Source organism: Hoplias malabaricus, chromosome 2, assembly GCF_029633855.1.
Source record: "Hoplias malabaricus isolate fHopMal1 chromosome 2, fHopMal1.hap1, whole genome shotgun sequence".
In the NCBI taxonomy this organism is placed as follows: domain Eukaryota; kingdom Metazoa; phylum Chordata; class Actinopteri; order Characiformes; family Erythrinidae; genus Hoplias; species Hoplias malabaricus.
The window spans coordinates 73,083,787-73,111,014 of record NC_089801.1 but is presented as its reverse complement, the minus strand read 5'-3'; the positions used below and the strand labels follow the sequence as shown (position 1 = coordinate 73,111,014).

Sequence of the window (27,228 nt, the reverse complement as noted above, 5' to 3'; positions counted from 1 at the left end):
AGGCAGTCAGACAAGATGTGTTTGTTGCTTTGATTTTAAACTAAAACTATTAAGTCAGTGTTGCTAACAAGTAATTGGATCTCACTTACTGGAATTAGCATTTGTTATGCCGGGATCTGACTACACAGGGCAACACATACACACACACTCACACTTACGGACACTTTTTGAGTCGCCAATCCACCAACCAAGGTGTGTTTTTTTGGACTGTGGGAGGAAACCCACAGGAAACCGGAGCACCCGGAGGAAACCCACGCAGACACAGGGAGAACACACCAACTCCTCACAGACAGTCACCTGGAGCGGGAATCGAACCCACAACCTCCAGGCTCCTGGAGCTGTGTGACTGCGACACTACCTGCTGCGCCACCATGTCTAGAAACTAAATTCGTGTAAATTCGTGATTCTGGAATGAAACTGCGTGCATAAATTATAACACAATTTCCTTAAACGTTGTCAAGATGATAATTAACCTCAGTAGTGGAGGTTTATGTGAATAAATTCTTATAATGACATGCAGTTAAAATGGAAAAACACATTTCTGGTTTCAAAATGGCTGCCGTTGTGTTCGAAACCACACAATCATATCTCTTTGATATTAGCATGGTGATTCAAAATGCATCTTGTGCATCTAGCTACTCGTTAGCTACATTAGCATCACCACTGAACAGGGCTTCAGCTCCAACTTCATGTTGTGGCTGAGTAACTATGTTTAGGGTGTGTTCAGATTGTCTTAATGTAATTTTTCCAACCCAAATATTCCTTTAAACTGAAGCCAACTTCATTTCAGAAGACGGAGAAGCCATGCTACAAAGCTAGGGTTTGGTACTTTATTAAATCTCTTTTCTCTTGTGAAAATGAATAGCTCATAATTGTTGTCAGTGAAAACAAATCTGTCTCCTCCTGTTGGTAATAAAGTTTCGGACTAAAAGCCGGTGCTCTCGTGGACTTGTTCTCTGGCGCGCTGCACTTGTGCGATTACACCTCGCTGTTGTGGAGGAGAAACTCTGTTGCAGTTGAGTTTGTGCTAAGCCAAGAAAGACCTAAAAATGGCAGCACCTCCCACTCGCAGCCGAACAGACATTCTGTTTAATGCTTCAGTGAGTGGCTCTGCTTCAGAATTTATATGACTTTTAATGACTGTGGGGAGGTGATGTTTCATGCTGAAGCACTGGTAAAGACAGAATAACTAGTTTAAACGAATGGGTCACAAAACAATCATATTTACATTTACTCATTATTACAAGGCATTTTATTTTAACTATAATTTTTACGTTTTCAGTAGAAAGTTTTTCCCCAATTCAGAGTTTTTCACTAATATTAGTTCGATTTCTGTAAACACATGACAATACATTTTTTTACTGTAAATTTTGTTGCCAGTTCAAATTTAAACGTAAACATTGAACGTTAGCTGGAATTGCTAACATCTAGAAATGGCTGATTATCAGCTCAAATGACTTTTGCACACGTTTATCTTGGTGGATGCTTATTAGCTATATTTGTGAGCTGGAAAATTGTTTAAATTTGTGCACTTCATGGATTGCTGTGGCCTTTTAAGCTTGCCACTGGTACGTCAGATCATCAAGACCAGACCATTTTATTAGAACCCTATGCACATGGCACGGAACAAGTGTTCTCCTATTCACTGGTGGTTGCTCAGGGAAACCAGATGAGGAAAAAAAGCAATATCACACCAAGGCAGCATTTATTTGATTTAAAACAAGGTGTCTATTAAAGTTAAATCTGATGCAGTCATATTATGTCAAAGTCTTACTTTTAGTATTATGTCTTTAGATGATTTGAAGCCTCCTCCTCCTCACACGGCTGGACTGGAATCTCACTTTGAATTCACATTACAAATTAAGAACATATTTTAGCATGGTAGTAATTGTGTGGGTTCATTTTTAAAACATGTAAACAGTTTTGCAGCAGACGAAAAACAAGCCTGTGTCATTATAAGGCATAATTAAAGTGGCTGGCATTAAGCTCTGTCTTATGTAACATGCAGGGCTTGAATGCTTGCCATGGCTCAGGCCAGCACTAATGTGAAGAGGTTCCATCTTGGAACAGATCTTCATGTATCTCCAGTTAAACTTGCTCCCAGTCAGCCATTTTAGTTTGTCATGACTGAAGTTGTTTTTCCAGTGGTTGATACAAACATGAGGAAGACAGTCGTGCTTTCTATAAATAGGCCTATGAATGAATACACTACTGTGCAAATGGTGGAATCATCTGAATTCTTATTATTTTTTTATGCACAGTAATAATTATTGTCTATTATAATAAATAGTCTATTTTTTTGTACATATTTCCAACTGAAACATATATTTTAGTCATTATTTAAACACATTTTTGAAGACTTTATAATTATAATAAGTATCTTTCACTAAATATGCCACAAATGCGTTTTGTTCTCTGTTATTTGACTAAAGAATACGATTAATAAAAACAATCTGTGCATGTGAAGAACCTGTGTGCAGTTTAGTGGTGCAGCAGGCACTGTCAGTGTCACACAGCTCCAGGGTCCTGTGTTTGTGGCTTCAAGCCCCGCTCCGGGTGACTATCTGGAGTTTTGTGTGTTCTCTGTTTTTTTGTTTTCCTCCTATGGTTCAAATACAAAGGGCAGTAGGTGGATTGGAGACTCGAATGTGTCCATAGGTGTGAGTGTGTGTTTCCCTGTGAGGTATGAACTAGAAAAGCATTTTTAACACAGTCCTAGTGTCCTACTAATTACTTGAAAGCTGTATAAATGCTGTTGTGTGAGTTGAGAATGTATTTATGTATTGGAGCCCTGTAAGTATTGTCTGAGCTAGTAGTTTTAAGCACTAAGTAGATTGAGTGTGTGTGTGTGGGTGTGTGTGGGTGTGTGTGAACAGGAGAGAATGTGTAGTGGCCTGTGTAGCTGTTTGAGTGTCTGTATTGATGGATGTAGACAGAAAAGCTAGGGGCTTCACAGCCATATTGGGTTAAAACCACAGGACTGATTGATCAATCTGCTTGGTGATGTTGAGAGGGGAGTTGACTTCAAAAGCTGTTCACATAATTATAGCCACTTAGTTCCACTAAATACACTGTGGTTCAGAGGACACCACTTGCTTTTATAAAACCTGCATAGCTATATTCACCCGGAGGAAACCCACGCAGACACAGAGAGAACACACCACACTCCTCACAGACAGTCACCCGGAGGAAACTCGCGCAGACACAGAGAGAACGCACCACACTCCTCACAGACAGTCACCCGGAGGAAACCCACGCAGACACAGGGAGAACACACCACACTCCTCACAGACAGTCACCCGGAGGAAACCCACGCAGACACAGGGAGAACACACCACACTCCTCACAGACAGTCACCCGGAGGAAACCTACACAGACACAGGGAGAACACACCACACTCCTCACAGACAGTCACCCGGAGGAAACCCACGCAGACACAGGGAGAACACACCACACTCCTCACAGACAGTCACCCAGAGCAGGAATCAAACACACAACCTCCAGGTCCCTGGAGCTGTGACAGAGACATTACCTGCTGTACCACCATGCCGCCCCACAATTATTATTATTATTAGTAGTAGTAGTAGTATTAGTAGTAGTGGTAGTATTAGTAGTATGTATGTATTCTATTACAAATGACCCATCTGTTGATGCAGTTTGTCTGTCACCCTTTGACCTACTTATGCCTGTGGTCTCTGAAACTGATGCATTTGCCCAGTTCTGGGTGGACTTTAATACCTGGCTTTACTCAAGATCAGATATTACAGCACCTGAGGGTTAAGGAGTTACCTGTGCAATGTGTTTTATACAACCTGTAGAACAATAACAGAACATGACTGTAACCTACATTGATCTTCACTTTACATTATTGTTATAGGTTGCTCTAGATGTTTGCTCTTGCACTGATATTAAATATTTATCTTACATAAATATACAATATTGGGCGTCATGGTGGAGCAGCAGGTGGTGTCTCTGTCACAGCTTCAGGGTCCTGGAGGTTCTGGGTTCGAGTCCCGCTCCGGGTGACTGTCTGTGAGTATAATGACTTTTTCCTCAAAATCATCTTCAGAAGAACATCAGAAAGTCCAGTGAAGCTCAGGAGGTTCGGGGTTTGAACAGGAGACATCACAGGGTGCATTTTTCCTGAGGTCTGTGCAGTAGTGGGGATGCTGAATAAAGTAGTGCCATCCTTTGGATGAGATGTAAAACCAAGTTCATTAAAGTTCCCTGGAAGTTTAATCTAAATGAGTATGGGTGTGACTCCTGTCCTGGATAAATCTGCCACTGTGGCCCCTGCTGGCCTCTTGATCATTCGTATCTTCCAAAACTGGCTCGATCATTCCCTCTTGTCTCCTCTTTACCTAATGTGTAGTAATGTGTCTTGAGATTGCTGGTACAATGGTACAAGGTGGATGCTGCACGTTGGTATTGGTTGAGGCAACTCTCTCAAAAATAAAAGGAAAGTGTAAGTATACATCAATGCTGTTGGTTTCGATTAGATTATAGTGCCCTAACCATCAGGGAAGGATGTGAGAAAATGAGACTGAGCCATGTCTGAAACAAGCGACCTTTATTTACTGCTCTTACAAGGGGGCCTTGTAAGAAGAGCAGTTTGGGAGTTCAGTGCGTTCCTCAAGCGCACTTCAGCTGTGGATTTGGGGGAATACCATCTCTAACCCTGGGGCTGCCCCAATAAACCACAGAAAGGGCAGCTGCCGAGCATGCTGGGAGCTCCCCTATGTGCCTACTACTTTCCGTTAATTGCCAGGCAATGCTAGCATGCTTGGTAAGTCATATTAATGCATCATCAGATCTAGTATGATCAGATTCCTGATTCTTTCACGATCACGAGACAAATTACATTAAATGAATGTATTTTTCAAAGATATAGATAATCTGATTTGAGATCAGTCTTTGATGTGTTCTTTAATTAGTAGCAAACTGTAGATAGGCAACGTTTTTGATGGCAAATCGCACAAACTCACAGACCCACGAGGCATAAGGAGGACGAGGCATGGCTGTGTTCCAACAGTTCGAGCAGATCGGCCGTGACTCCACTGCATTCGACAGTGTGTCAGTGTTTTTCTCGCTTGAGAGAGTATTCTTTCCCAGGAAGAAAATTGCCCTACAAATTAATATGCACAACTCCTAAAAAGGAATGGCCCTTAGCAGAAATATGAACGCCAGGCCTTTTAAATATTCACCACCGCTTGAATAAAGATGTCTGTTTTTATGCTCGGTTGTTCACTGCACAAAGGAAGGTTGATTCATTAGCACTAAAGTGAGCCGGTGCATCAGTGACATGACAGAAACAAAAGCCCTACAGCTCGTCCTGAATGCCGATTGGGCCTAGTTTTAGATTAACGTTGAGTAGGAAATCTTCCCGATTTGTTAGTTATTAGGGCCCTTAAGAAGTTTTGACAAAGCTGTTGATATTTTAAACAGTTGTGTACACTAAAAGATGTCTTGGGGGCGATACAGCTTCTGTTGTTTGAAGTAAACTGACTGCGGCACAAACAGAGACATTTATTTACTGATGACACCAGCAAAGTAAGAAGAGCCCAAAGAAATGGTCCCAGGGCACTTTGTTGAACACTGTCATAAAACAACGGAAACTGCAACTTAAAGCTAATGTTACATGCTTTTACTTATCTTTCTACAATACATTGTCGTTTAACTGATTTACAGCTCCGGGGTCTTGGGGTCCTGGGTTCAGTCCTCGCATGATCTGGTTATACCTATGTCAATCCAAAAACATATGTAGAGGTGGACTGGCGAAATTGTCCACTGGTGTGAGTGACCGGGTGAGGGTTTGATGTCCTGCGATAGACAGCAGCCAAGCCCTGTTTGTGTTCCTTCACTGAACACAATGCTCCAGACCCAGTGCGACTCTTTTCAACCCTCTGGGGTCGAAGAATGCGCCGGCGCTTCAAATACGACCATTCGCGATGTTTCTATTAATATGTTAGCGATAGCACAGCGCAGAAATACAGTTCAAACACTCTGTGAATGTGCAGAGACTGCTCTTTCGATCGCGTGTTATCACCACTGTACGCCATACTGCACATCCCGAGTTACCAGCCTATGAATGAGCTTGAGACACGCCTCCTCTGCCTCTCGCCACTGGTGGATTCACTTGTTTTTAAGACTCTGATAAAACTATTTCAATCGCCAAAATTATTCATCCACACGAGGAAAGGGATGTTTTCACGAGAAATATAAAGATTTTCAGGGTTAGAGACATATTGTCTCTTCATAAAATGCTCGAGGTCACACGGGCCTCTCTTAACGAGAGAGCTGAGATTGTTCTGAACGTTTTGATATAAAACATATGGCTAATATTATTATAATAGAAGTGCTTTTAAAGACGAATATCAGAACATTGAGAAAATGTCCTTAGACCCCAAAGGGTTCATTTCCATTGTCTTATGATTTTGCTTGTATTAGATTATGACTAAAACATGGCATTAAGTCCCTTGTGGATCAGGTTAGTCAGTTAATCAACTTCAAGTCAAGAGGTTGAATAATTATGCAAATACTCTTAAGTTGCAGCCTTAATTCTGTACCTTAGTTTATTAATCAGTTCTAATTGTTAGAATAGAAATTAAATAATAATAAAATAAACAGGTCCTAGTGCTCTATGGTCTTAAAAAACAAAAAACCTAGCAATAATGTTCTAATAATTCATTCATTCATTCATTATCTGTAACCACTTATCCAGTTCAGGGTCGCGGTGGGTCCAGAGCCTACCTGGAATCATTGGGCGCAAGGCGGGAATACACCCTGGAGGGGGCGCCAGTCCTACACAGGGCAACACACACACACACACATTGACTCACACACTCACACCTATGGACACTTTTGAGTCTCCAATCCACCTACCAACGTATGTTTTTGGACTGTGGGAGGAAACCGGAGCACCCGGAGGAAACCCATGCAGACACAGGGAGAACACACCACACCCCTCAAAGACAGTCACCTGGAGGAAACCCATGCAGACACAGGGGGAACACACCATGCTCCTCATAGACAGTCACCCGGAGGAAACCCACGCGGACACAGAGAGAACACACCACACCCCTCACAGACAGTCACCCGGAGGAAACCCACGCAGACACAGGGAGAACACACCACGCTCCTCTATTTTGTCATCAACAAACACAGCAGTGTTTAGACGAATCCGTTAATTATCAAATTAATACGCAAGAGGTTAATGATTATACAAATATAGAAGCATCTCTATTTCTATTCTTTTGGCTCCTAGTGCTATGTGCTCATGAATAAAACACAGCAGTAAGTCCCTACAATGTATGAACTACATCTACGTGAAGGAGGGCGAGCCTGTGGAAGGTTGTGATCCCCTGCTCTCTGTGTGGCCTCAAATTTAAAGGGCATCATGAGCTTCCTGGTACAGCAACCTGTGACCCTCTGCAGTTATTCGCCATAATCACTGTTATAGTCCAACTCTCTCTCTCACTGTCTTACACACACACACACACACACACACACACACACACACCCCTGGGGTAGCGTATGTGTGGGAAGTGTGTGGAAACTGTGGCAACGCTGAAGATAGTCAGCTGCGGGTGCGCTTAACTGGGTCGTGGGTAACACGCTTCCATGACAACCGCTTTTCACTAGCCCCCCCAGGCCACAAAATGCTTTTTGCTCTCTCTCACTCTCTTTCTCTTTCTCATGCTCTCTCCCCAGTGCTTTTTTCCCTTACTCTCCACTCACCCTTTCATTTTCCTCAGCCCAAACTTTCTGGCAGTGCCGTTGCTATATCGTTCTGAAAAGAGACTCAGAGGGAACAGATTTTTCAGCTTTACTGAGGAACTTCACAGACAAAAGCCAAGCTGAAACACGCTGAAACACTTTTTAGAAGCACACTGAGGCTTGTATTTCACAGGGAAGAGAGAAAGTACTTTGCGTCGTCTTCAAACTGTTCAGAGGACTTTTAGAAATGTTATATCCAGATAAGCATAAACTCGACATAAATTACATCAACAGTGGAAAGGCAGCTGGTGCTACATTTACAGAACTTGACGTTGTTGTCAGGTTTGTTTAGGATTGGGACAGGTCTAGGAATGGAAAAATGATGAGGCCCACGAGTTCATCCATCCATCCAGAATGCTTACATTCTTCTTCCTGAGCTGAGTAACTGACCAGTAATTTGTGACATTCCCAGTTACAGTATGAATGTGATCTGTGTTTATTTCTGAAGAAATAAAAAGTGGAAATTATCAGCGAAGTCTCAGACTGATTACTTCACTCGTGAAACGTCTTTTAGCTTAGACTCACCCCCACACGAACATATGAAAAACAAACAAAAAAACTTGCTTTGTTCGATTCTCGACACCCATTCACAGTGCAAGTCACACATTCACTCACACACTCACACCTACGGACACTTTTGAGTCTCCAGTCCACCTACCAACGTGTGTTTTTGGACTGTAGGAGGAAACCGGAGCACCTGGAGGAAACCCACGCAGACACAGAGAGAACACACCACACTCCCCACAGACAGTCACCCGGAGGATATATAAATTATAAATGGAATCTAATTAAAAATAAATAAATTATCTTGTTGTAATAGTTTGTTCTGGAAATTAATAAAAGTATTTTTCAGTGTTGTTTTTTTTAATATCGCCAAGAATATTGTTATCGCCAAATGATATCGCCTGAAATATCATGATATTACTTTAGGGCCATATCGCCCACCCCTACTTACAAGCACAGTTAAAAAAGCGCAGTTTTGGTTGCTGTATGTGGGTAGAATGGAGACTGCATTAAAGTGATGGGGGAGGAAACAGGAAACATTCCGAATCATTACCCATCTAGGTCTGCTGTGCTCTTGAGCCTCCTGCCTCCCGTTGCTGCTAGTATGCCAACGTTAACTAGCATAGAATCAGCTGACCTGGGCAGCCCAGCGTAGGCACAGGCTAAACGCTAGATGTTTAGCTGAGCTGAAAGTTTGACCTGGTCTCTCAAACCGTATCTTCATTGCTTTTTTTTAGCCTTTTAGCCCCCAGTAAGGCTAGTGTGTCATTTTAAAAAATGCTTCCGTTTGGTTTACGTGCAGCTATTCATTTCTTTAATGTTCCCACTGTAGGCTGCAGGTTAATGGCAGTGTTGACCTCATCTATATCACTACAGGGCAGTAATATTTCAGCGGTTTGTGTGCCTTCTGTTTGAGGATGGTTCATTTCTCAAGGGCCTTCAGGTGCGACTAGCACTGCACATCTGCCTTCAACTGACACTGCACATGTTTGCAATAGCAAGCTGGAAAGCCCAGTTTGTAAAAACAGACGCGTAAATCGAATTGAGGAGCCTTATTCATAACAGTGTTGACTGTCCGGGCTTGTCAAATTTCACGACTGGGAGAATAAATACCCAGAGGAATAAATATGAGAAAGGGAGAGAGAGATGAGTCGAGCACTCTCTGGCCCCTAAATTCTGCTTTAATGAATAGTCCATTGATTTCCTTTTACGGCTGGAAGCAGCCCTGTCCTCTCCTGTGTCTCCACCCCATTAATGCACTTTCACTGCAGATGAATGAGGAAGAGTGCCGGCATTTTCACTGATGCCTGTTAGGGGACTAAAAAATACACCCTCATCCCGAGTCAACACAATACAAGACATGGTTTTGTCGTGGTTTTTATTCTGTGTCCCTTTCCTCAAATGTGCAGTAGCACAGTGAGCTAGACCATATAACACACACTACATAGAGCCTTTACCCATCGCAGGGCAGTTTTGCTCCCTGTTCTTGCACACTTTTTTGATACGTCAAAGAAGAATGTTAACATTGTGATAACTTCCAAAACCTCTTGCCTCATAAAGATAAGACAAAATGGCACATGTGGTTTTAGTTATACACATATAAGCGTGCAAGTAGATTAGTGCTAGGGTGACTATGACTTTCCTTGGATAGGTCCTATATTTGGGGTCTAAAATGCAGTCTGAACTGCCAGAGATCTCCAGGATTTGGATTGTTCTGCAGGTTCTTACCTCGTCTCAGTCCTTGACCTTAGCCCTAGGCCAGTGCAGCTGAGCTGAGCTCCATATTATCTTGTTTTACAGACATGTGTAGAAAGATGTTTAGATAGTTTAATAGTCTCTCCTTCCTGTGTGAAGGCATATCTTTTTCCCATAAACCTTTCATGTTCTGAAAGCCATCGCATCTGTATCTGTAACACACACCGACACTGGACACATTTCGCCGCTCTCCAAAATAGTATGTTTATAAGAGAAGAAATAAAACCGTTTTAAATTGTAATGTAAGTCAATGTCAGGAAGTACTTTTGGAGGATTTTGGTCCATTGATCATGACATTTTCAGAGCAGCTGCAGTGTTCAGATGACGTAGTGAACTAAAACAGAGATACGTTCTTTCTTTTTGGACAGCGACAATTTGAATGTTACTGCACAGCATTTTAATACAACAACTTTAACATTACTTGAAAGCAGGTGAAGCCTGTGGACTTATTAAAAAGCCAGAAGACCAGACAGCAAGGGGTTTCTCGCTGTATCAAATAAGGGAGTGAATGGCCATACCTCCATTACAAACAGCTAGGGTTGTTGCAATAACCGTAATATGATAATATCGGTCTATTGACGAGCCAACCGCAAAAAAAGGCAAGCAACCGTCACTACCGAGATGTATACATTTTACATTTTTTCCTCATTTTACACTTTAGTGCGTGTGTAATGAATGTTAAATAAATTTGGTTTAAGTTAATAAATAAATAACAAAAGAATTGAGTGTAATCCTTTCCAACTGTTGGCATCTGAACTGAGTGTCAGTCTTCGTTTATAAAATGGACACAATGGCAGAAAACCTTTATTCTGAAAAAAAAAAAAACCTATAGAAAACACAGAAAGGTTGCTGTGAAATGGGGAAATGTGAGTTTGAGATCTCATCTAGCTACCTATCATCCAACTATCGAAGTCCACCTGCCTCCACTAGCACCAAGTCATGAAGCAGCCTCAAAGGATCAGTTCAAGCTGGTTCCAGGCGAATTTAGACTATAGTGCTAAAATCAGGATAAATTAAGCCATTTTGGCCAGTAATACCGCATATTGCTGCCCCATTAAAACACAGCACGGTAAAATCTTTCACTGCAACAGCCCTACAAACAGCACCATTTCATCTTTTAGACGTTAATGCAGAAATGTAAGTAGTATAAATAACTGATTTCCAGCAAAACCCTGTTATAGTACATATGTTATTATATGTTGTGTTGTTATAGTATTATATGTTACAGTACTTGATTTTAAAAACATTTAAAAATGTCACCGTTAAAACGTAATCTTGTTATTTTCGGTCATAAGATTTTCCAGGGTGCCATAGTAAATAAGAAGCTGTTCTTAATGACTTGCCTGGTTTAATAAAGATCACATTTAAAAAGAGTCTGGTGTAAACGAATCATTTGAATGTCAATTCAACACTGTGATTCTGTTTTATTGCGTGGTATGAACAGAAAACAACAGGCTTTCCATGATCAGAAACTGAACAGCTAAACTATCCATATTTATGGTTTATTTGGGTTTGTATTATTGTTTAAACGTTGGGTTAAATGCTAATGTTGTATGGGGAGGAATACTATTATTTGCTCATTAGCGCATTTGTTAGCTGTCTTGTTTTAAAGTGTTGGCTACCTGTTGATGTATTAAAGTTCAATACCATAATTATTTATTATATATAGTTACAGTATTTACACCCCTGCCCTATGCATAATGCCATGTTGCCACCAGTTATTTTAAATCCCCCCCAACTAGCAAAGCTAGCTTTGCTAGTCATGCTAACAGACAGCACTGTTTACTGTTGAATTCTAGGCACATTTTAATATGTATCCACACTCTGTGTAAGCTGTGCTATGTATCTGCCCAATGAGTGTCTAAACCATTTCAAGAAAGTCATAAAGCAAATCTCAAAACAGAGCAAATTGCATTTGGTTTGGTTTCTTCACGTTGACATATTAAAAATTTGCTTTCCTCAAAAGTATCTTGTGCTCTCTGAATTGACCCTACAGCCATTGTTAGCTCTTGGGCCTCTGCTGTAATGTGAGTAGCGAGCCAGCTAGAGTCCATAGCTCTTCGCTGTTTGCCTCATTATTTAATTAGTGTTAATGGGATAGATCTATTATGCAATGTTCTCAGTGCTCTTATGCAACCACTCACCTGTGAGCTTCTTCTCCCCATGGAGCACCCACTGCCTCCCAGGTTTTACTCGTTCATGTCACTCTTTCTTTAGTCTAGTCTCTGATTATTAAATTACTGTGATTTTATTTGACCGAGTTTAATTTCACAGTCACTTTCACTACATAAAGCTTTTTTCACGCATACACCTTAAACGTCTTAAAACTATTTTTTAAAGAAAAAGTATGAAATAGTAAGTAAACAGGACTAGTTTCAGGTTTCAAAGTGAGCCACACTCTCCAGTGCATAGAGTCGATATATAGACACTAAGCAGTAAAAATAGTCAGTGTTGACATCGCTGCTTCTGTGGTATTATTTACATAAAGGGTGGATGTATGTCATTTACATCGTCACAGTAACAAAACCTGACTCTTCAATCCCAAAAGAGGAGGTTGGGCAATGGTACTGAATAATGAATGAACGACAGTTTATGGTAAATAACACCACACTAAAATTATGAATAAAATGAATAAGAAAAAAAAGAGTTGGCTACAAGCCATGAATAATCGTCATAGAAACCAGAAAAGAAAATATTACTGTGACCAAGTGCTCAGATGTTTGTGTGGGATTCTCTGAAGTCTTGTGATCTGTGAAGTACATGAATAGCTTGGGAGCTCTAGGGAGTGCCCCAAGCCCAGTGAAGCTTTAGCCTCTGCTGTTCCCCTACAATCCCGCTACCTTCGACCCAAAACACAGAGCGTCTCATCATTTTCCCAAATGTACAGGATTTCCAGACAAAGGGGGGAATGCCAGCTTCCAGAGCACACTGCCACAATTAGGAAGTGTTAAAGATACAGATTGAAAAGGGGTTGCCATGGAAACACCAGAATGGAACACACAAGAGTGTGCAATTGTAACGCCCTTTTTCCTTTTGCTCTCTCTCTCTCTCTCTCTCTCTCTCTCTCTCTCTCTCTGTGTGTAACTATTTTTAACGTCTATTATATAAGGTTTTAAATGTTCACACAGGACGTATCTCCCCTTTGTCTTTTGTCTCCATCTTGTCCCTTTCACCTGTCCAAATGCTTACTCACCTACGCAAAAACACTCGTCATCTCTCTTCCGTTTATCATTCCGCGCACTCATCCATCCATTTCTCTCCGACAGGCATATCTCTTTAATGAAAAATTCCTAATTTCCCCTGTCATAATCGATGCCAAACTATGGTTCTTGTGAAATGGCTGTTGAATGATTACAGTAATGGCCTGGTTAATGTATGAGATTTATCTCTGTCTGTAAATGGCCAGTTCCAATCTCAGAGAATGACCTTAAAATGCATTAAAGCACCGGATAGTGGAACAGATGCGCATGTATGTTCAGGGAGGCTGTATGCACTGTAAAAATGAATTAGCATTGCTAATGGGATGAGCGGGTCAAAGGGCCCGGAGCTTTGAAGGGCTGACCTTTTATGTCTGTGTTTTCTCCTGAATTTGTTATGCTTCTCTCAGCTTCTGTACTACCGTCAAGGTAAGATGAGAAAAGTGAAGCTTCTGCTATTGTCACAGGCTTTTTTTTTTTTTTTTTTTTTTTTTTCTTTCTTTTGCTTCTTGAATTGACTTTGGGGCGGCATGGTTATGCAGCAGGTAGTGTCGTAGTCACACAGCTCCAGGAATTCCCGCTCCGGGTGACTGTCTGTGAGGAGTGTGGTGTGTTCTCCCTGTGTCTGCGTGGGTTACCTCCGAGTGACTGTGAGGAGTGTGGTGTGTTCTCCCTGTGTCTGCGTGGGTTTCCTCCGGGTGGCTGTCTGTGAGGAATGTGGTGTGTTCTCCCTGTGTCTGCGTGGGTTTCCTCCGTGTGGCTGTCTGTGAGGAGTGTGGTGTGTTCTCTTTCTGTGTCTGCGTGGGTTTCCTCCGGGTGACTGTCTGTGAGGAGTGTGGTGTGTTCTCTTTCTGTGTCTGCGTGGGTTTCCTCTGGGTGACTGTCTGGGAGGAGTGTGGTGTGTTCTCCCTGTGTCTGCGTGGGCTTCCTCCGGGTGACTGTCTATGAGGAGTGTGGTGTGTTCTCCCTGTGTCTGCGTGGGTTTCCTCCGGGTGACACCACAAACCCCAGACTAAACAAAATGATCAATAGTTACTTAAAGCCTTAGTCTATTGCTGTGAAGACATGCTTCATTAACATTAATGTGTTCAGGTACTGATGTTGGATCTAATTGTTTTAGATCTCAGACGCCACTCTAACTCACTCCAAAGTAACTGGAAAGAGCTCCATAGCTTCACAGCACAATGCTGAATAGATTTATTCCCCACTAGCCAAGACTTGGTATTAAACATCCTGAAATTAAGGTGCAGCTTCTCCAGAGCGACCCACTTTCTTGGAATGTTCTATGGTGAACTTACAATTGTGTGTGCAGCTAAACATCTGTCTCAGCAATAAAAGTAGCAGAGAACTTTAATTACAAGTGGTGTCTAGGTACTTAAGAATGTAGAGTACCTAGTAGAAGAAAAAAGCAAGGAAAATCAAGTCCTATCCAAAAGAGTGACGCAACACCACTCTTTCAATATATAACATGAAAGTACCACAAGGCTGAGTTGAAAAGTTTTCAGTGAGACTTTAGGGCTGACAGGGAACAGAATGTGGGGAAACAGAGTGGGGTTTTCAGGGAGAGGTCAGTAATTTGCAGGTAATTCTGTTGTATCATTACCGATAATAAATTCCACAGCAATGGCCCTCTGTTTTAGTAGTTAGTCTTAAAAAAGACATATCCTACCTGTTCAGCAAGAAAGAAAAATCTAAACATCCTTTCAGCTCTTGCAGCCTTTCAAAAGCCAAGCCTGAACTCTGCGGTGCTCTCTATTGGCCCTAATTCGACATTTCTTTGGTTTGGCAACAAGGGGAACGAGCAGATGACTGAGCATGCTGACATCTCCATGTTTGCAGTAGTGATTCCAACAATGAGAAATGTGCTCAGGTAACAGCAAAAGGTGTCAGATCCTCTTTTAGAGGCTGTGCATGTGATGTAAGTACAAAAAGGCGTATGACTTGGCCGGTGTATCTGACCAAAACACATTGGGTTTTTTTTTTTAGCCAATTACTGACACCAGGGCTTTGTAAAACACATTAGACCTTGCAAATGGTGAGGAAACATCTTCTGAATTTTATTTAAAATATAGTTTTTATTACAATTGTGAATGTCACCTTTGACGTTTTATTGAAGAATCATGTGCCCAAGCCCTAGAGGGAGATTTTGTGTTCTTTGGTTCAGCATGGTTCACTCTGAACAGGTTTTGTCGCTGATTAGACGACCATTTTGGTAGCAGTTATGGAGGCAAAGGCAAACAATAAAGATTTAATGAAGGAATCTACACTTAAATAGGCAAGAGACTTTCAAAATACACTCCATTTTGAAACAGTTAACAAGTGGTGAAGGGCAGGAAAACCAAACAAAAGAGTTTGTAGTTGTAAATAATTACTGAAAGTCATTGTCACTGTGTGTGCTGTCATTCAGGAAAATTGTCCATTTCAAAGGTTTGGGCTTGACAAACTTGACAAAAATGTATGTAAAGCGATGAATATGGTATTATCTAAGTTCTTGTTCACTGAAAAAACACAGGCAGCTCTCATTGTACAAGCTGTTAGATCATTCTTTATTTTTTTTATATACAGTGGAACGTCTACTAACGAAGTTTCCAAGATACGAACCGGACATTTGAATATTTTTTTGCCTCCACCAATGAACCACGACTCTAGAAACGAACCCGAGCCTCCGCCGAGCCGGCGGCTGGAAATGGCCACTGACCCCAATAGACGAGTCTCCCAGCGCGACCAGACTGGAGTGAGCTTTTAAGATTAGCAAATTGTAGCTTTAGCAATTTAGCATTAGTGTAAATAGCAGACATCGAAATTCGTGCTAAGTTAAGCCGTATCTACGCTTCGTCTCCCCACATTCACCGCCTACTCTCCGTTATTCCACCCACCCCCCACCTCCCGTCATACAGCCAGTGCCTGTGTTACTCCTCCAGCCAGTCGTCATGTCTTCAAGGTAGCGATATGTAACCACTTAAAACTTTATTATTTCTTTTTTATTACTGTTACCACTGTATTTCTCTTATATTTTTAGTAACGCTACATGTATTTTTTACTAATTTGAGAGTTTTGTAAACATATATCAGCGCAAAAAGGCTGACTTTCGGGGTGGGGGTTGGTTTTCCATTATTTTAAATGGGGAAAATTGAGTCGAGAAACGAACTTTTCCACTTACGAACCGGGTCACGGAAAGGATCAAGTTCGTAAGTAGAGTTTCCTCTGTAGTTTGAATTTACCGGCCTCTGATCTTCGGATTGTTTTGAGATTCAATAACGAACCAACCAAGAGAAATAATCAAAAAATATCTTGCCATTGAAAGTACTCTTCCTTTCACTCATGTTCAAAGTTAACCTTCTTCACTGACTATAATTAATGGAACAGGTGTTTTTGCTTCTCTTTTGAAGTTACAATTTTGATGATAAATAAAATAGCAAAAAGCATTTAAAACAGAATTTCTAAAAATATCAATGGTGTACATATAATTGCAATCAATCCCAATCACGTGACTCGGTCTTTACACAAACGCTAAAAGGACACAACCACTGACTGAACAGTGTCCAGAGTTCTCCACAGTCCCAGAGTCCCACCAAACCTTTTAGTGCTAAGCTTATTGAAGCCTTCTTCATGGAGGGTTTGGTGACTCTGGAATATTTCTGAAGCTAGTGCATGAATATCAATGCTATTAAACTGAAACTTTGCACAATTAGCATACTGAGGAGGTCATGTAACACTGAGCTGATGATTATGCAGTTAATTACACAGTCGTGCTCGGAAGTAACAGGGGCTGTAGATCATAAAATATTCATAATTAACAATCTGTCGGTGTGAGAATATGATTCACACAAACAATTTCTTTTGACTTTAGATATTTTACAGTGCCCTGAGTGTGGGCCCAGTGCTGCATGGGTTCGGTTTGTGAATTCCTCTTTGTATATGGCCAGAGGATTTGATTTGACATGAATCTGTCACAATGAGGTGTCAAGACACTGGTTACATGAGTTTCACCTCTGGAGGTGTCAGAAAACTTCACCACAGCAAGATAATTATACACACTTGGAAATTCCTAACATGTTTTGATAGACCATGTGGAGAAAATCTTGATGTGACCATGAAAGTGATATGGATACTAGACCTAGGCATAAGCCAATAAATAGCATTAAAAATATGATGTTTACCAACTGTTTAGGCTTAAAATTCTTTGTTGTTGGTAAGTGACAGAACACTGATGATACTCTGACTTGTGTCTGTCAGTGACAGATGCTGTAAATAATGTATACTGAAATATTGAAGGACACGGTGGAGTAGCAGATGGTGTCTCTGTCACAGCTGCAGGGTCCTGGAGGTTGTGGGTTCGAGTCCCGCTCCGGGTGACTGTCTGTGAGGAGTGTGGTGTGTTCTCTCTGTGTCTGCGTGGGTTTCCTCCGGGTGACTGTCTGTGAGGAGTGTGGTGTGTTCTCCCTGTGTCTGCGTGGGTTTCCTCCGGGTGACTGTCTGTGAGGAGTGTGGTGTGTTCTCTCTGTGTCCGTGTGGGTTTCCTCCAGGTGACTGTCTGTGAGGAGTGTGATGTCTTCTCTCTGTGTCTGCGTGGGTTTCCTCCGGGTGACTGTCTGTGAGGAGTGTGGTGTGTTCTCTCTGTGTCTGCGTGGGTTTCCTCCGGGTGACTGTCTGTGAGGAGTGTGATGTGTTCTCTCTGTGTCTGCGTGGGTTTCCTCCGGGTGACTGTCTGTGAGGAGTGTGATGTGTTCTCTCTGTGTCTGCATGGGTTTCCTCCGGGTGACTGTCTGTGAGGAGTGTGGTGTGTTCTCTCTGTGTCTGCGTGGGTTTCCTCCGGGTGACTGCCTGTGAGGAGTGTGGTGTGTTCTCCCTGTGTCTGTGTGGGTCTCCTCCGGGTGACTGTCTGTGAGGAGTGTGGTGTGTTCTCTCTGTGTCTGCGTGGGTTTCCTCCAGGTGACTGTCTGTGAGGAGTGTGGTGTGTTCTCCCTGTGTTTGGTGGGTTTCCTCCGGGTGACTGTCTGTGAGGAGTGTGGTGTGTTCTCTCTGTGTCTGTGTGGGTTTCCTAAGGGTGACTGTCTGTGAGGAGTGTGGTGTGTTCTCTCTGTGTCTGCGTGGGTTTCCTCCGGGTGACTGTCTGTGAGGAGTGTGATGTGTTCTCTCTGTGTCTGCATGGGTTTCCTCCGGGTGACTGTCTGTGAGGAGTGTGGTGTGTTCTCTCTGTGTCTGCGTGGGTTTCCTCCAGGTGACTGCCTGTGAGGAGTGTGGTGTGTTCTCCCTGTGTCTGTGTGGGTCTCCTCCGGGTGACTGTCTGTGAGGAGTGTGGTGTGTTCTCTCTGTGTCTGCGTGGGTTTCCTCTGGGTGACTGCCTGTGAGGAGTGTGGTGTGTTCTCCCTGTGTTTGGTGGGTTTCCTCCGGGTGACTGTCTGTGAGGAGTGTGGTGTGTTCTCCCTGTGTTTGGTGGGTTTCCTCCGGGTGACTGTCTGTGAGGAGTGTGGTGTGTTCTCTCTGTGTCTGTGTGGGTTTCCTAAGGGTGACTGTCTGTGAGGAGTGTGGTGTGTTCTCCCTGTGTCTGTAGGTGTGAGTGAATGTGTGAGTGTGTGTGTTGTCCTGTGAAGGACTGTCGCCCCCTCCAGCGTGTATTCCTGCCTTGCGCCCAATGATTCCAGGTATGCTCTGGACCCACCACGAACATGATAAGGGTTACAGACAATGAATTAATGAATGTTTAAAAATCATTTTTTTATGATTGAAACATATTATATTGCGAGATATATTGATACTGAATGATTGTCCAGCCCTACCCCCGTCTGTTGGGCTGTAGAGCAGTGGAACTGTGTTCTTAGAGATGATAGAACCCTGTGCCAAGTCATGAGTTGGAGTGACTTTTTTTTTTTTATCCAAAAACAACAACAGAGCCTCACTAGGTCCTCACTAATGATGTTGTAACTCAATTTGTGATCAAATTCTCATGGAAATGTTTTAACATCCTGTCTGCATCTGTTACTGCTTGTATGCTCATTCAGTCCATGAATCACCAAATTCAATGATAACGATGATGAAAATGGCTTTTATTGGTAGATAAAATTCATTTATACCCATAAAACTGTTCATTATGTGCCAACACTTTATGAGCAGTTGTCATGTCTGTGGTACATTTCTTGTGGGTCCATAACAGAAGAATCCAGATACAAATGCCACAAGCACAATTAGCTTTAGATTCCTAGTTACAGATGATGCATTGATACATTTGGCTCAATATCAGTGGAGTAGCCAATTATTTAAATACTTAAGTTCTCCCAAAATGAGAGCATATAAAAGAGTTGTATTTTTTTATGCTGTTGAACAAACCCTAAGTGTGAGACCCTGTAATTTGCTCTCGGTCATTGCTTTTGTTTAAATCCAGAATCATTCAGAAGTCCAGAGAAGCCATGAGTTAATTAATTGTTTTTGTTGTTGTGATCTTGCAACAGTTTTGTGATGTATTTGCTGTGTCTTTCTGTTGTGTGGCAATACAACTTTACAATCTCCCAGTAACAAAGAAGATCTGGAAACCCTGCCATGTGCAAACACAATGCAGTTTTTGTTGCTAAATGGGGCTGGTGTATTTCCCTCTGACACTGATACTCAAAGGCCCAATAAGTCATATTTGCCACCAGAGTTTTATGAAAGTGACTGATTGCTACGTTTAGACAGTTTTTTTTAAAATCAGATGGCTTTGTAACCCCTGAATGAACCAGTTTATTCTTCATGGAGCAGGTCCCTAAATGGGCGCCATATTTAGAATACGTTTAGTAGAGAATCGTATATATTTATGCCATTAAGTGACAGTATAATCACTCTTTCACTGGTGAAAATGACTGTTAATGTTAATGTACTCTAAAAGCTTTCTTCTCTGCTGCAGGTTGTTTGGACTGCTGTATTAAGTGTTTGGGCGGAGTGCCGTACGCCTCACTGGTGGCCACCATCCTGTGTTTCTCGGGCGTGGCACTGTTCTGTGGCTGTGGACATGTGGCGCTGACAGGCACCGTCACCATGCTGGAGAACCACTTCTCCCGCATCACATCCGACCACGCTACCCTTATCGACGTGTAGGTGTTTGAGGTTTTGTCACTACATGGGAAGAAAATGGGGGAAATTATGTGTGTAGCTTAGAGTGGCAACTGTTTGTTACCTAGTGGTTGATAATAAATGGCAGGTGAGGATGTCGCATGCTGTGATTAAGTACAGATTATGCTGTATACCTTTTACAGTGATCCCTCGTTTTTCGCGGGGGATGCGTTCCAAGACCACCTGTGAAAAACGAATTTCCGCGAAGTAGAGGAAAGATATTTTTTTATGTATTTAACGAGTGTTTAGACGTTTAAAACCCTCCTTGTTACTGTTAACAACCCACCCTTTACATTAAACAGTCATTCTATAATGTTTTTCAGCTGGAACTACATGTGATATCCCACCAGTTTCTTTAATAGAGTCATTCCTAAGCTGTGATTTAGCGTCAGTAAATTTCACTCAGATGTGGACACGAACAACACATGTACTGTACGTAAGAAATACTTGTAAATGATATATTGTGTCACCTACAGGCCCAGTCTAACACATGTAAATAATAATAAAAAATACTTTTAATTTACACACCATTAGAAAATGATATTTTTAGGCACCTAGTCTATTCATCTTTCAAAGTTTTCCTAGATTTTCCCTCAATATCCGCGATATAGCGACCATAGCCCCCCTTGAAAAAACCCGCGAAGTAGCCAATCCGCGAAAGATGAACCGCGAAGTAGCGAGGGATTACTGTACAGTCAAATTTACCATTAAAGAAAGCCTAGGTATTATTTTTACCTTAAAACTACAGTGCCTCTGTCATTGCTACTCCGGGCTCAGCACTGCAGAAACTGTACTATGTATTTAATCTTTGGAGCAGGGTAGAAAATACGCTGATTAGCCACAATATTAAAAAGATATTGTTTCTACCATTTTTACCCATTTTTTCATCTCCACTGACCATATGCGTTGGTAAATGTTGCAGTTCCACAGTTAGAGTGTGTAGTCCATCTGTTGCTTTACATACATTTTTAGCGCTCTTTCACCCTGTTCTTCTGTGGTCAGGTCCAAGTTTTACCTGTTGGGTTTGTGTTGAGACTCAGACCAGTACACAGCTCTGTGCTTTGGCCTCAGTTTCACACTTGCTCTAAATAAATATTTTTTTTGTCTTCTTGTCTGTACAGCGTTCAGATTCTGCAGTACATCATCTACGGCATCGCCTCTTTCTTCTTCCTCTATGGTATCATCTTGCTGGCTGAGGGCTTCTACACGACCAGCGCTGTCAAAGAGATGCACAGCGAGTTCAAGACCACCGTGTGTGGCCGCTGCATTAGTGCTATGGTGAGAGTGGCATCAGAAGTATGATTTTGGGTTGAAGTAATGCAAATGCCGCCACCCCCCTCTGAAAACCATAACTGTTGGCTCTGTAGACGCACACACTCAACCTAACATAGATACAGCAAAACAGCCTACACCTCTGACCTCAAAATCATTTGAAACACTATATTTAAGAAGCCATTCTGTACGTTGATTACTGTTATTCATATTTCTTTTACCAAAAACATAATGAATTTATTACATATTATGTTGTTTTACTACATTTATTAAAGCAACACAATTATTTTCTCAAATAAATATAGTATTACATTGATTAATGAATAATAATATAATATGTAGTATGTGTTATGATATATATTTGAGACATTTCCAAATGTGTATGCACCTAATTCACCACCTTCAGACTTGTGCGATCAATATGCACTGAAGCATTTTTACACTCGTAACACACACACACTACATACTGTACACATGCGGGCCAAACCCAGCCCCGAAGGACTGTTCTGGCACAGTTAGTAGTATGTAGCCTAATTCCTTTAATTGCTACAGATGTCCAGTAACATCAGTCTTTAAAGCCCTGCAGGCATATGTGTATATGAGTGTGTGTGTGTGTGTGTGGTTGTGTAAGTTCACATGTGCCACTGTTGTAATCCCATGGATAAGGCCCTAGACTTAAATAGGCCATCATATTAGGTCATATTCCAAATAAGCATTAAGACAGTGGTGGCTGATGACAACCCTATAGACTACAGTTTGTTATAGTTTGCAAATCTGTCCATTAACATTAATTTAATGCAAAGATTTTTAAGTTTAATTGCTTTTAAATGTCTTTCCATTTCAAACACTCCAAATTCTCTTTTAGTGGCTGCATAATTGTTGAAAAAACCAGGCTAAAGTGCTCTCTAGGGTGGCAAAAATTAGTCAAAGTGCCCTACTAGCTGCCCCTTCATATGGCAAATAAATAACTAAGTGCCCTCTTTGGTGCTGTTTCTTGTAATAAATAATGACGATGTGCCCTCTAGGACAAGAAAAGTCAATAACGTGTCTTAGGAAGTGCCCTTTTATCATTACATGTTGTGCCCCTGCCCTTCAAACAGTCTGAGTTCACCACTGGATGGTTAAACAATTAAAAAATATAACTGCAGCCTTGTGTTTATATCCAGGCAACTTATTTCCCCTGGTCTTTCCTCAGTTTGTGTTCCTGACCTACATTCTGGGCTTGGCTTGGCTGGGAATCTTCGGCTTCTCCGCAGTGCCTGTCTTCCTCTTCTACAACATGTGGACTACATGCGCCGCCATGAAATCTCCCATCGCCAATCTCACCTCTGTGGACAACATCTGTGTGGATGTGAGGCAGTACGGTGAGTGTGTATCAAAAGCAAAATAATACAGGACAATGAATTAGTGAAAGAGATAGAGCCATAGTGCCATGTCATAAATAAAACAATTTAAAGCTTTGGATCATTGGTAGGTAAGAGACATAAATAGGAGAATAAGGAAACAAATATATGGTAAACGTTCGCTTCAAATTCAAGTTCTTCAAGTTGATATAAATGTGCCCACAAGGCCCCACTATCTGACTGAACGTACAGTGTTGATTTATACTTTAAAAAGGTTTGAATACTAATTCAAATCCCAAATTCAGACCAAGAGCCATCTGTTTGAGTCCAAACTATTGCACCCACTAAAACTCAAACAGATTCTGACTAAAACTCAAAGCCCATTTCCACCTTCTAATAAACGTAATGAGCTCTTTATGTAGAAATGTGCTCTGTTTGGATTTGCTGCGCAGAAGGAGAGTCAGTAGAGTAAGAAGAGTTAATTTTTTCCTTTCTTGTTTGGTGTTTTGGTTTCTGATGTCAGGAGTCATCCCTTGGAATGCTGACCCTGGTAAAGCGTGTGGGCAAACCTTGGCAGACATCTGTAACACCAGTGAGGTAAATTCCAACCAATGTTACTTATCCTGACTGTATGATGTTTTGACTTGAAATTTGACTCTGTAATAAAGGAATGTGTAATAAAGGAAAACATAAGACAAGAAATCTTGCTATTTTATAACCTTGTTATGTAATGACTAATTTTTTACCTTTCATTTTTGCTGTAACAAAAGAGATAAAGGCTGTAATTTTTTTTCACCAATATACAAAACTACATTGCATTATCTATTTGTTGTAACAATTCGGGGTGTGTAAGAGTGGTCAAGGAGTGAGGGAAGAAGGTAAGTGCAGGAGACTTTATTAACAATAACCAAAAGGAAACTAGACTGAGAGAAGCTAAACACAAGGACTAGGAGGCTAATCAAGAACCAAACAGAAAGAAAGGGCTAACACTAAATGCTAAACAAAGCTAAACACTAAACAAGGCTAAATGCTAAACGCTAAACAAGGCTAAATGCTAAACAAATCTAAATGCTAAACAAGGCTAAACGCTAAACAAAGCTAAACACTAAACACGGCTAAGCATTAAACAAGGACCATACAGAACAAAGGGGCTAAACACAGTGCAAGGTTAAACACAGAAAGCTAAATGAGAAGACTAAACACAAGGCTTTAAACATAGAACCAGTTTATAACACAGTAAGACAGAAACATGATGCACAGACAACAACCATATGTACAACCACATCAACAATGACCCACAACCAGGAAACGCTGACAAGGACTATATCAAAGACAACACAAACAAGAAACACCTGGGCACAAATTAACACATGACCTGGGAACAAGCAGGAAGCAGACACAAGACAGGGAGGAACAGTCACATGACCAGGGGAGCACAAACAAGAAACAATACAGAACAGAACACAAAACTATGCATGTTACATTTGTGGTATCACAACCATGAACACATTTATAAATAACCTCCCCCTCCATGGATACAGAAATGTAAAAAGAGGCTGTGCTAAAATGAAATAATGTTTTGGAACATTAAACTACACAATATACAAATGGACTTAAGTGGACAAAATATAATACAAGACCCGTAATGAGCTATTATTTAACAGGAACACTTACGATTGTAAACAACAAACACTTTTTTATAAAATTCACATATATTCCTTACCATTTGCTACATCTCCAGTCTGTTTGCGCACTGGAAACAGGTCTAATGTGTTTAACGTGGCCCAGTGTTGGTAAATTATTTAAAAAAAAAACAAAAAAAAAACAAGCGGCTCGGTCAGACATGCTAGGCTTTCTCTATCTCTCTCTCTCTCTGCTCATGGCAGAGAAAAGGCAAAGAGCTCCAAATGTCAAAAAACATGAAAAGAGATGAGGATATTGCTTTATTTCTTCTCCGTAGGTGGGTAATATTGACTTACAGGAACCCACTCTAAATTCAGGAGTCCTCTAAATGCATGAAAGCAAACACAGATCATAAGTGCTACAAAACTAAACAACTTGACAAACGAGTTTCTATGGTGACAGTGACATGTGAATAAAAACGTACAGATGAGTTAAACTTCAGCCACGTACAAACAGCAGTCATTTTTCTCCTCAAACTCATTCCACCTTAAACGATGAGGAGCTTCTAAATGTAAACACACCAGAAACAACAGCAGTTCCCCACAATTAAAAAACGTTGCCTGTAAGGGTTTTATATTAAATGTTGTTGCATATTGTGCATTGTACAGCTCTAACATGACTTTCTTTCTGTACTTTCCTGCTTTTACAGTTCTATTTGTCCTACCACCTCTACATTGTTGCCTGTGCTGGAGCTGGAGCCACTGTGATTGCACTGGTAAGACACTCATGATTTAACTGAATTATTCCGTTTAAACTATTTTACTGTGGTCTATATTTCAGAGCCTTAAAAAAGATCAGTTTCAGTGTTGTTTCATAACCATCCCTGTGTATGTTAATGATTTAATGCCACAGTTACATACTGTTCCGTGTGCTTGAGTCCCATTTACACATGACTGGGGTTAAAAGCAATAGTTTGATGAAGAAGACACTTTTATACAGTATTTAACTTGCGTTCAGTCAAAAGATGTTTGGTGCCTGAAATATGGCACTTATTTTTCACTGAAATTATGAGTATGTAGTAATGTCATTTTTTTATATCAGCCTCAGTTCTATAAAATAATACAAGACTAAGCTACTTTCTCTTTGATATAAAACCCTATAAAAGCTTTTAACAGTTGCTAGCCGCATTAACCTCGCGGCCTCAGTGTAAAACTAAAGAAGCGCATTTGAACACCAAACTGCTGTTGGGGTAAAGGAAAACTGTATAAATTAGATGTTTCCTCAAACTATCGCTTTAAGATTCATGTCACCCACTCGATTTCTTCTCTGCTCTTTTCCTCCCAGCTCATCTACATGATGGCCACCACATATAACTATGCCGTGCTGAAGTTTAAAAGCCATGACCACACCCACACTACTAAGTTTTAATCCAGAGCTTTTGAGAGGGCTACTGCAAAGTGTGGACAAGTGCTCGGACAATGGGGGAGAGGGAGAGAGGGGGGGGGGGGTAGAAATGAGATGAGGGATAGAGAGAGAGAAGGAGTTTAAATAAAGAAAGAGTACAACTGACACCATGGTCCATACAGTAGTCGACTGAGGATTACATTGATCATCGGGATGATGTAGAGCAGTACATTTTTTCTTCTTTGTCATAATCAAAAGTTGTTTTTGGTCTCTAGAGGAAAAAGCCCATTTAAATCATTGACCCCATGTTTTTACTATGAATGTCTTTGTTAATCCTCATCTCTGTTCATTTTGTTTGTTCAGGATGATCACTTTTTATGTCTTAGAACTCTGCCAGCAAAGTAGGTCCCGTAAGACCTCTGTATTAACTTGTAACTCAGCGGCAGTTCACTAGATGGCGTCTGTGTTTTAGATTTTAATGAATAGGTATAAGGCAAGTGCTAGCAAGCCCAGGATCAGTATTCAGGGACATGTTCTGTCCATTGGATTGACACAGTACATGCCCTGAGGCACCAGTAGTCAAGGTGATGGTCAGGTAAGAATGGCAGGTCAAGTGTTTGCAGTACATCAAGGTGTATGGGAGGGCAGTTGGAATCTTTTTTCATTGGCTTTTGATTACACTTTTAATTCTCACGTTTTGTCAATTGTTCCTGTGAAGGGCATGAATTGTACTTTACACTGATCCTGAGAATATTTAGAGTCTTGCAGAATGAACTGAGAGTAGTAAACACCTGTCATTATTAGCACCTTTGTTTTGGGGTTCAACGCTGACTTCTGCCTTTGCCTGACTTTTGTTTGTTTATAATGTTCAAATGTAGTTTTGCTTTCAGACCAATAGAAGCACTTTTTCTAAGTCATAATGATGGAAGAAAATAAACATTTAATATGTAGAAAAAACAAACTCTCTGACTTCTCATTTATTGTTAGAGTGGCCAGGTTATCATCTTTTCTTTAGGGTTAGCATTTGTTGGTTAGCTTCCCATTCGTCAACTGTTGTTTGCTAACCCATTTTAAACAATGACACACTGGTTGCAGAATCAAGCTTCATGTTTAACTGCATACTTTCATTAACCCTCATTGTGTTGTATAGCTTTCTTTAAGGTTGTTTCACTAATTTTAGCCTAAAAGAAGATAACTAACTGATTGTAGCTAGCTTTGGCAAACTAACCCACTTACTGCTAATCCCTTCCCTACCTCTTTCTCTGTTT

General features: G+C 41.1%; 1 protein-coding gene across 3 annotated transcripts in view; it reads left to right on the top strand.

The window, feature by feature from the left end:
- Positions 1–27,228, top strand: part of gpm6ba (glycoprotein M6Ba) — a 59,671-nt gene that overhangs the window by 28,297 nt on the left and 4,146 nt on the right. For 2 of the 3 annotated variants that reach the window (XM_066661434.1, XM_066661433.1), the window contains exons 2-6: positions 20,113–20,299; positions 21,440–21,596; positions 22,786–22,954; positions 23,457–23,530; positions 25,266–25,331. In XM_066661434.1, the coding sequence (XP_066517531.1) occupies positions 20,113–20,299; positions 21,440–21,596; positions 22,786–22,954; positions 23,457–23,530; positions 25,266–25,331 (653 nt within the window). Of the gene's footprint in view, positions 1–20,112; positions 20,300–21,439; positions 21,597–22,785; positions 22,955–23,456; positions 23,531–25,265; positions 25,332–25,900; positions 27,089–27,228 lie in introns of those variants that run through there. The other variant, XM_066661435.1, reaches the window with a different exon arrangement.